This window comes from Bradysia coprophila, unplaced genomic scaffold, assembly GCF_014529535.1.
Source record: "Bradysia coprophila strain Holo2 unplaced genomic scaffold, BU_Bcop_v1 contig_148, whole genome shotgun sequence".
Taxonomy (NCBI): domain Eukaryota; kingdom Metazoa; phylum Arthropoda; class Insecta; order Diptera; family Sciaridae; genus Bradysia; species Bradysia coprophila.
Genome location: NW_023503419.1, coordinates 1 through 11198, shown reverse-complemented (window position 1 = coordinate 11198; position 11198 = coordinate 1). Strand labels below are relative to the sequence as shown.

General features: G+C 35.7%; 1 protein-coding gene across 1 annotated transcript; it reads right to left on the bottom strand.

The window, feature by feature from the left end:
• Positions 1–8279: 8279 nt before the first annotated feature.
• LOC119074274 lies at positions 8280–10435 on the bottom strand. The gene is made up of 2 exons (XM_037180296.1): positions 9337–10435; positions 8280–9133 (listed from the first exon to the last, which is right to left on the bottom strand). The coding sequence occupies exons 1-2, from the start codon at positions 10361–10363 to the stop codon at positions 8280–8282; spliced, it is 1881 nt and encodes a 626-aa protein (XP_037036191.1). The 5' UTR covers positions 10364–10435.
• Between the last annotated feature and the right edge of the window lie 763 nt (positions 10436–11198).

The following is an 11198-nucleotide window of genomic DNA, read 5'->3' as shown; positions in this document are numbered from 1 at the left end:
TAATTACACGAACAATCGATAGTTCTGAGTTACAACAGATTAATTCGTATATTTGACATATCATTTGCATGTAGTTGAAATTTTTATTCATTTGTTTTGATCAGTTCACGAGCAAAATATTTTCAGGTTCAATTTCCCAACCTAATGAGCTTTGTAATGTTGATAAGAAATTTAGTAGGTGCATTAACTATTCCAGTGTCAAAATCACAATAATTCGAAACTTGAGTGCACGTTGAGTGTGGAATGGTTTCTTTTGTGCTAAAGGAATCCCGAAGTTGATGTTTATCAAATAAAACAATAAAATTAATAATTTTCAGAAACACTACTCATGATATGTTTGCAGCATTATTACATTAGATAACTAATGAAACGTGTTGTTGCAGTACATTACTTTGCAATGTGGCAAATGATGGAGATGGTACTTCTTGTGTGAAATTTTGCTGGTAAACACACAAGAAGTGCAATTTCCATCATTTGCCCCATTGGAAACGGATGGGACCAGCAGCTTAGATACGAAAATTGACAATTCATGAACGTTCTTGAAATTTCACATTAACACATTCACAGCAGGGAGATCAGTAGAAATAATGAAATTGTTTTTGACATAACGAGTGAAAAAAATATGAAAATTAGAGAGTGAATTTAGTTGATCCGAGGCGAAGCCGAGGTCAATGAACACACTAAAACAAGGTATTTTATTTAAAAATGAGAGGTAAAGTTAACTTTACCTCACGTTTTTAAATAAAATAAATTGAACAGAACCAGGATCTCCTCTCCATTGATTCTAATATTTTACCAACAGTTAGATGAAATTCTATAGTTTTTAAAGAAATAAGTGGTGAGTTTCGGCTTTTGATAGCAGTAAGCTGGTCCTTCCAAAATTGCCCCTTCCATTGCTGTAGAGGCATAGCACTCTAGCTTCCAAGAACTAAAAGAACTATAGCGGAGAAATTCCCTTCTGCATACATTTATGAAACAAGTACGATCTAGATTGAATTATAAAAATATTAAAAAAAAATTAACACCCACGGCCCCTCGTCGCTTTGAGGTCATCATAATTAATTAATAACAATACAGCACCGTCAACCGGCTTTTCGCCTAACTGACTGAATAAGCCTGATGAGCCTATACGAACTAGGCACAAAGTACATCAGACTCAGATATTACTTACGTACACAAATTTCATTGTATATTGATGATGTTATATAAGGTCCCTGACCGTGATTTGCGGACGCGAAACCAAACCATGATTTGCTTATGTAAATTTACATGTAAAATAAATTATACCGCAAATCACGATTCTCTTGTACATAGATTTGCAGTATTATTTGTATAACGTTTTGGAATACCTCCAAATATCGGTCTCTATTGAGCTTCATATAAAAATATCTAATTAAAATATTAAACTTAATTAAAGAAAATTATTTATTAATTACGAAGCCAAATGTTCAATCTTCACAATAAAGTTAGCCCCTACTTCTGGATATAAAAAGATTCCAAGAAAATAACGCACAAAGTTAAAAATTGTTACAATACCACAAATCACGATCAGGGACCTTATGTCTTTTGTCGTTTCTTTTTGTCTTTTTTCTGTGTACAATTCGTTGGAGCCCAACCACTCCAACCACCCGCATTATGAAGAAATGGTGTGCTTACAGATGTCAATTTCTTGCTATACATTTTAGATAAATCTAATGCGCAACTGTCTCCACTGGGATGTAGAGTACTCGTCTGTATATGAGCATATAGATTAAAAAAGACCATTGTTCTAGTGAATGTATACGTAAAACTAAATACCAGCATAATGCTGGTCTTGCTGGTAGATCGTTTCATTAAACGTATGTCAACTTAATACTGTTAGGACTTACACAAGTCTGAAATAAAGAACAGTGTTGAAAATACTCTATTTTGTATTCAATTGGTATGTGCTTTATTTGAAGTAAAAGATTCCCGTTTCAAGCAATCGTCTGGCATGTTTAATGAATTGAACAAAGTGTTTCGGTTTCGGTGTTTTTAAATCGATCACTGGTTTCTCCATAATAAAAATATGCGAAAATGCTGGATCCCACCTTTTGGGTGGGTCAGATCCCTTGACTGACTGATTTTCTCAATATATTTATGACTCAAATTACCCTAAAACGGACTTGCTCAAAGCGAAAGCATGTCTTGCTTGCCATAAATTGTTCATTATTTTTCAGCTATTTTTTTCAGTTTAAACAAAGGCAACTTCATTTTCAAACAAGCGATGCTTTAGTCTGCTAAAAGAATCTCAAAAAAGGCAGTGTTTCTTGCTTACCTGTTGAATAATCATCGACACCAAGATATCACGCAAAAAATTCTTTTAAGAATAAATCCTAGATCCAGTATTATCTATTAACGAACAAGTTACACAAGTTGTCCTTTGATAAAGAGACCAGACAGATATTCTCTTAACTATCTTTAGAAGAATCGACGCAGCGCTAAATTGTAGCCTTTTATGCATAGAAATAATATATTTTCGATGATAACTTTGTATCAGCTTCTTTTCTGAAAAAAGTGGGACCATCGTTTTGTGCCAAAGTGTATGGTGTTGGTACAAATTTAGGCTACAATTTATCTTTGTGTTGCTTTGTCTTAAGTTCGCTAGGTCGATTATAGCGCATCGTTGAACTTAACCTCACGAATTTCATTCCTAGTCGAATATATTTTTTTTTAATTTGTTGAGTGTAGGTTTATCTTAGGCCAATACTCTCTAGGAAACAAACTACATTTATTTAGGGGTAAAGAACACGTTCATATAACAGAGTTTTTCCTGATCGATAACAAAAAGTTTGTGTCACACCACACGTAGTAATTTACACAACACATAACAGTCTGACCATTTAAAAATGTCAGGTAAGATGAGAATTTATTTGATACAGGAGGAGATCAATGGTTTTTAAACCAAAGCTTATGAACATTTGTTGTGCATAAGACCAACCACCATTGAGTCAGAAAAGTCGCTTCTCCCGACCGGCAGCGCTTCTAACTATCATTACGTTCCTTAACCTGTCACAGACATATTCTTATAAGTAAAATTATCGAATCTGTTACTCCTTTTATCGAACTATTTTCAAATTATTATGCAAAGTCGGTTACATCAGTTGCCTTAAGACGAAAAGACGGATTTACACATGACTAAATTGGTGCGTACATTTCGGGACAAAATTATTATTATTTTGATGATAATTTTGGACTCGCAGTTTTTTTTCGAAAAAGTACGACCATCTTCCTAGAGAAACGCTATATTCCGCGACGAATTCTTTTAATTTTCAGCTTTAGAAATACTAGAATCGAATTGGATTTGAAATAAAAAATTTGATGTGCACGGGTGAGACACGAACTCACAACCTTCAACTTGCCGGACTGATGCTCTGTTGTGAGTTCGTGTCTCACCCTAGCACATCAAAATTTTTATTTCAAATCCAATTCGATTCTAGTATTTCTAAAGCTGAAAAGTATGAACATCGTTTGGTTTGGTGTTAAAATGTGTAAGCTTTCAGCAAAAATTTAAATGTTTGTGGTGGTGTTACCTAACTACGAAAAACTCAAAATATGTGTCAATTTTCGGGAAATTTTGAGTTTTCTCGGACCACAAACATTTAAATTTACTGAAAGCTATTCCTTTGGAAATATCTCTAATATCACAAGTTCAATATGGTCAACACCTAAGGAATTTTATTAATAAAAAGATTTTCGAATTTTCGAAGAAGCTGAGAATTATTAGAGTTATTGTGTGCTCAAGCGACGAGTAAAAAAAAATCGGGAATGATCAATTCAATGTATTAAAACAGTGGAAAATCAAAGATATATGTCCGCCGTTTGTAATTTTTTGTGGGCGGCTCGCTTCAGGTTTAGATTAACTGCTTCTTAGCATGAACATAAAACATATTCGGAGGCTGATGAAATCACAGTTGGCACCGCGTTGCTTTTATATAGATAGATGACTCGTTTCATTGTATGAGTTAAAACATACAATACAAACAATCTTAAGCTGTAGCTCTTATCACTAAAGCCTCCAAATTTGACACTTGTCAATTCAGTGTTCATGCTAGAAGCAGTGCTGTGCTCTCACCCAATTTTCTGTTATGTGTTAAGGATGAAGATGCTTAGAATAGTTAATTACGCAACGATTGAGTAGGTCGAAAGAGTTACGTATTAAGCTTTACATATGCTACTTGCGTCGAAAACCGTAGTTTGTACGTTTCAATCACTACTTTCAAATCCCTCAGCATGGTCGGCTTCTACTCGATAGGGCAAGCCAACGACTAGTCCTGAAAAATTACACTTCTCATTCCTCGTAACAAAAAATATCAATTTTGATGTACTGTGATTTACTGGACCAAACATGAAAGTGTGTCTTCTCAATAATATAAATCTTAAAATCGATCGACTTCATTTCACATTGTGTCACCTCGGTGCACTAAGCGTCACCTCGGTGCACCATGCGTCACCTCAGTGCACCACGTGTCACCTCGGTACATCATGCGTCACCTCGGTGCACCACACCCAGAAAATTATATTCAGCACAGCTGAACACTTTTTTTGAAGCGAGAAAAGTACAAATGTGTAACGTAACGTAGCAGTATAGACTTACAACTGAAATGCATTACTATTCAGCTGAGCAGGCCATAATTCTCATCTATCCTGTGCATAGTGTAGCTCAATAGACAATAGTACTGTTCAACAGTACAATAGTACGACTACTACGAAAAACGTACTGCTATAATGTACAAATTTTAGGACAAGTACATTTGTTAACATAGCTGTACGAAGTACATCTTAGCTGCACTTAGTGTGGCCAGTATGTAAAATGTACATATGTGCGGAATGTAATATCATATATGAATAAGAGATATATACGACATGTAGAAGAAAAATATAGGCCAAAATTGAATGTGTTATTAGTACCGAATTTGAGCTAGTTAGCTGTCAAAATTGTATGAGACGATGGTGTAGATGCTGAAGCGCTGTAGGAGCTACAAAGTCCCATACATTTTGACAGCTAACTAGCTCAAATTCGGTACTACCAACACAGGTTTTTTTATTCCACGAATATTCAACTTTGTCGTATCACTCTTTCATATATGGTAATATTCAGCTGTCTTGTAAAATAGTTCTGCACAGTTACCGCGTGTAACCACGCGTCAATTCATTGCACCATAGCCTACAATGAATTAGCGGGTCATCATAGAAAACCAAACACTTGTTTACGTGTCTGTTGTGGACGGTATATTTTACGCAATTTCGCGAGTCGTAGCCCGAACGTAGTGAGGGCAGTGCCTATTTTCAAAATTTATTTCACGAATTTCACGAAATTTCACGAATTTCATGAAAATTTCACTAAAAATAGGCACTGAGTGAGGGCGACTAGAGAAAGTGCCTAAAATAAATCGTCCACAACAGACACGTTTTCATGCCAAGAGCCTCAAAACCGTAATTTATGTCCAAGGCATGAAAATAAGACATAAGTAATACCACAAAAAAGTAATACTTTCATATAGAAAAAAGCCGCTATAATCTCACAGTCACAACACAGTCTTGTGAGGTGCATGTTTTAGAAAGAAAATCTATCATAATCTATTGAGTAAAATTTAAATAAATAAAAGTAACAGTGCTAGTAGTATATAAGTCAAATATAATTTTGTTTTCAATTTCGCGCCATAAAAAACTGATATGAATGCTAGCAAAACTGCGTTATCGATTTTCAAATAGGAAAGAGTGGGGATAGTGTATGTCATCCATTTTCTAAACTGAAATACTAATTCGAGCTGTTTGTATATCGCATCGTTTGTAATTCATTTTTATTTGCCTCGATTGAAGATGAAAGCCTCAAAAAAGAAAGATGGTCAATCTAATAAGAAAGATGTGAATGGTAATGGATCGACCCCAACAATTGATACATATTTTAAAGCGGTTGCGAGACAATTGGATGTAAATGTCGACGAAGAAAAAAACATAACCGATGAAACCGCTGTGCGAAATATTTATATTGACGCGTTGAAAATGAAGTTACAAGGTAAAGAAATATCTATTTTCTGGACTATCAAATTGGAGTATTCGGAGTTCAATGTTAATTTCCGATGAAATTTTCCTTGGAGCGCCTTAAATTTCCATATTGGTTATATTCCAATTTGATTATTTCCGACATTTTCTAAAGGAAATACGAGTGGTAGATTATATCCAAAAAAGGAATCGAAATAAATATCAGCGACACATTTGTTGCTTTTAGATAAAAATTGAGTTTCTAGTTGAGTTAAAAGAATTAAAGTGGTTCGGTGCTGTACTAGTCTTTCATTTATTTTAATCGAAATAAACAGTAGAGTCCATCATATTGACGTTTTCGTAAACAATTATTTATGCAGGTTTGGCTGGACACGACGCGCAAGAAATAATTGAAGCAGATCGATGTGATGCGGAAAGTGGCACCGAAGGCCAAATTGCAGTGACGGCCGTTAAGTCAACTGCCAAAGAAACGCCCGCTGATCTCCACAAAAGTGGAAAAATCCACAGTGTACTGGATGCAAAGCATGGCAACAAGAGTACGACAATCTGCAGAAGTTATGCTTGCGGTTAACGATTCGTAACGCTGACATGGACTTAAAATTTGAAGATCTGCTGAAAGTTAAATCTGGAAAAAATCAGATGTTACCAGATTCAAGCGACACTGCGGCTACGGATGACATTTTCTCAGCGAGAGAGCTAAAATTCTTGGAGTGCATGCCCTTAGATAAGACATCCGACTCGACGTTTGTTCACCATTGCATCCAGTACGCGTACAAAGACAATCCGCTCATCCTGGTCCAAAGATCATTAAAGGGAACAGCTGAGGTCATACATATTGCAGAAAATGGGGAAATCGGCGAGATAATTCCAGGCAAAGATCCGATGACACCGGGAAAGGTTGAACAAATCAGAAATTTGTTCATTCAGCGTGTATCTAAATGTCAGCTTGATGCTGTTTCTTATTCTGAGCGCATCAAGGATGCATACCTTAACCGACTAATAGCATCTGGTGTGCGAAACATTGCTAAAAAGAAAGGAAGTTCGTGACTTCGATATTGTTGCTGAAAAAACTTGTTTGAATACAAATTGAATTGTGTCTGAAAATCTGTGGTTTTCCTGTGAGGTAATGGATGAAATATTGAACCTGGATTCGTCGTTAAAAACATTCAGCAGCATGAGAAGCGACGCTGTCATAAGTAATCATAAGTTGATAATAAGCCGGACAGTACGATTTGAATCAGGTATGTATTCGTTCTCACAACACTAGTGTCCTAGATGAAAATCGGTCGATTTGCATTCGTTTGATTACAATACTTGTCGCAACTAATACTTGTAACAGGATTTGTCGTTCAGCAACCTCATACAAATTTATCTAGACTCAAGAATTGGTAAATGCTTAGAATTATTAGGAAAAATCAGGTTTTACAAAATCGTTTTGGTTTACGTAAACTGTTGACTATCGGTGAAAACGTATAAAGTTATAAGTTCAGTACTTCGTATAGGTTTAAGTAAAGGAACAGAATTATAGTTTAATCTTAGTCTAGTCTTAGTCTAATCTCAGTCCAGATTCTACTAAATGTCAGACATGAGTCAGTTTACTTCTTAATTCAAGCACAAAACCGTTCTCAGGGTTTAAAATAGAAATAAGGGAAGTCTTAGCAAGTCTAACAAGACAACTTAATATAAAACCTACTTTGGACATTCGTTGCCATGCTGTATGGGCTCTCACCAGAGATTTGATGAAGTTAAAATGAAAAAGAAGTTTCTCCAGTAAGAGTACATTAAACAGGCGTTCTTGTTAATTGCCGAGTCATCCAAAAACTTCGCTAATGGTCAAACAGAAATTTCAACCTTGAATTACTTGCAGACGCAGACTCAGATACTAAGTTGAAAAGTAAGGAACCTGTTAGACAATAGCATGAAAAAAAAACGAAAATCCCCAATTAACATCAGTCCTTTACTCAATTCAATTCATACAGTGCAGAGTAACAAATTAATCTTTACATTGTTCTTGTCGGTAAATTACTCGTTTTCATAAGGATTCGGAGGCGTAACAATATACTGATTGAGACCAACTTTCATGAAAATGAATTTTTTCGCAATGTTCTCTACGGGTGCCAAAATAAGTTTGTTAGACTTGATAACTTTTTCGATGTGGTAAATATAGTCCACGACTTCGAATTGTTCGATCAACACACACATTTTGTGATTCAGTTCAAAATAAAATTTTACCATTCCAATGCTCACTCCATCTTTCAGTCCAATGAAATAGTCGATTGTCTTTTCGGCCGTGTGTACAACAAACTAGTATAGATTACGTTGTCTAGCTTGATTCGTTTGAATGCACTGATTGACTTGTTTGATAAATCGAAACGTTCCAATGATTCGATACATTGGAGTTCCAAATGTGTCTCCACGATGATAACCGGCTTTCCACGACAAAATTTTTTTTGCTTGAAAATTCTCGGAACCGATTTTGATAAAGTATACTTGCTCGACATCTGATCAAGCACATCAGTCGTTCCGTTCACCAGCTTCAGCAAACATCCATTATTTCGCTCAAACGAAAAAGCAGAATGGCACCATAAAGGTCCCAATTGTCGGACGCTGTTCGACAAGTGTTTCAGCAAGTGAATGACCATCACCATATTTTCCTTGCCAAATAACTGTTGATGATCTTTCACGAATTGGAGCAAATAATTTTCCGCCTGATCCACTTCCTTGTACGGGATGTCGGCTTTCAGTAATTTGTAAACTGCTGCTGATAAAATGCGTATGTGATGAACGTACTCATTTGATACGAGACCGGGTAAGCATACTGGTAGATAATACAACAGCAGCGATCGAAACTCACTGGCCTTAAAATTTTTTCTTTGGTCGAGGGATCGCGGTTTGCGAGTAATATTGCTCGTCGGTTTGATAGCCAAAAGTCTCGCATTTAGTAATGCTCGACTCTTCGGTGGAATATAATATGTTTTGGAGTTGTTGTTTGGGTTGCAGAAGTAATTCAAACAACGTTTTGTAACTCCAAGCAGAACTGCATGCATATACTCCACTCCTATGCTAAAGATGATATTGAAATGCTCCAAACTGACTAGACACGATACATCTGAAAGATAAAAAATTCTTTTTCAACTAACGTCAGCAAGTGAAGTGATGCTTAAAGCCGTATTGACTTGACATTTACAGTTTTGAATTTTCAACAATTTTACGAAAATTTTGATTGGCGATCTACTGGCCTTTTAGTACATTCAACGAAATTACTTAAGAAACTACTAAGCGGAAACGAACAAAATCAACAAAAAAAATTACCTTTCACACCGTTGATAGATTCGCCAGCAGTAGACGTCGATACCGCTAACATTGTTTGAAGCGTTTGGACTTCGTCACGTAATGCACACGGTTCATCTCTTTCAGTGTAACGAACGAATTTTTTCGGTTTTTTGGGCTTATTGGTGTTCTCTTTAATGTTTTTTTTCTTCTTGCCTGTTTTTCCGTCGTTGCAGCGGTTGGAATTAGTAAGTACAATCAATTCCCCAACAATATCGCAGTATGTACAGCTTTCGTAGCCCCCAAATTGTTTCGTCGCTTGAAGCAAACTTTTGGCAGGTAAATCGACCGAGCAATGTGTAATAATCGGCTTAAATACGAATTCTTCACCGCCAATATTCAATGTGATTTTCCGTTGGCTTAATTCGTTCAATTCATTTATGAGTGGAAGCATGTATTCGTAACAATCCGGTTTTTTTTGATGGTAGTATAGCCCACTCACAATGATGTTGTGCGGAAGGAATCGGATATTTGGTGGCAAGTAGTTCTGGATCAATTGAATTGGCCATACAGACAGCGTGTTTGATTTATATTTGTTTGCTCCATCCAGGTTCAAACATAAAGATAAAATATTTATATCAGACTCAGCATACTGTTCGTTGATATCTTTCAATATTTTGCCATCGCGCGCATCCGAATACGATTGATTGTTTTTATTGTAGCTTGCTTCGAATTCACATATATGCGACCAGTTGTCTTTTACACTTTTTCTAATTTGTTGTTCGATCGGAATCACAACAAAAAAGTTTGTTTCAGTAGTTTTTAGCGCTGTATTACATCGCGCACAACTAGATATTGTGACATCTGAACAGACTTTGTTCATGCAATGACACTTTTCACATTTTATGAAGTTGAACATATGAAACAAATCACGTTGCTCTCCGAACATTTTCAGTATTGTATCCTTTGACGTTGGAAATCGGTCACAGGTTTCTCGATTATCATTAAGTAACTTCATTAGGTCTTCCAGGCAAATTAAGCTGAGATTGTGTCTCAAGTAGTGGTTCATAATTTTATCTATGAAACAACTCCTGTCTACGTCACAATTTTGCACAACGTGGCATTCATCATTGTCTTTCGATTTCACATTGCCTACAAGAAACATTTGCTTTGTTAATAATCACTATTGCACAGACCTTGACATAGACAAAAATATACCAAAACGAAAGTCTTTTAAATCAAAGATTCTACGGCAGATTCCAACAATGCGCTGATAGAATTCTTATTTTTTGTGAAAATGTTTGATTCTTGATAAATCTACTGTCGTTGTGAGGCGCGTCAACGATAAATAGACACTACAGTTAGATCTGTCAGAATAGTTCTACTTTATCAACAAGATATTTTTTTTGGAGAAAATGAGATACGGTGTGATGACTACTCTCCACTAAGTCAGCGAATCGCTTGAGTTTCGATTGATATTATCGATAATTTTGAACGTTTCCCATCCTACCAATTTGTCCATCTCCAAAAAATGTAGACGAAAAAAAATTCTTGAATTTTTTTAAAAATCCTTCTCATAAGGCAAATTCGTAAAATAGTTTTTCCGGGTCGATAAGTTTCGTGAATTTTTTGCGAGTTTTACACATAGAATTTCTTTACAAGACGATTCTAAATTTATAATGTAACAGATAATTTATAGCTCCTTCGAATTGTAAACAAACTAAAGCTACGCGTACACTTTATGTGAAATCACAAACATTTTTTTTTTGAAAAAATGGTCACGCCATTTAAGAGACTAGGCCTAAAAATAGTTACGCACTCGCCTTATTCTATATCTGTTGTTCAAAATGCTTCTCTCCAATGACCATTAATTGAAACAGGAAAAAAGAATTGTGTAAATTTTA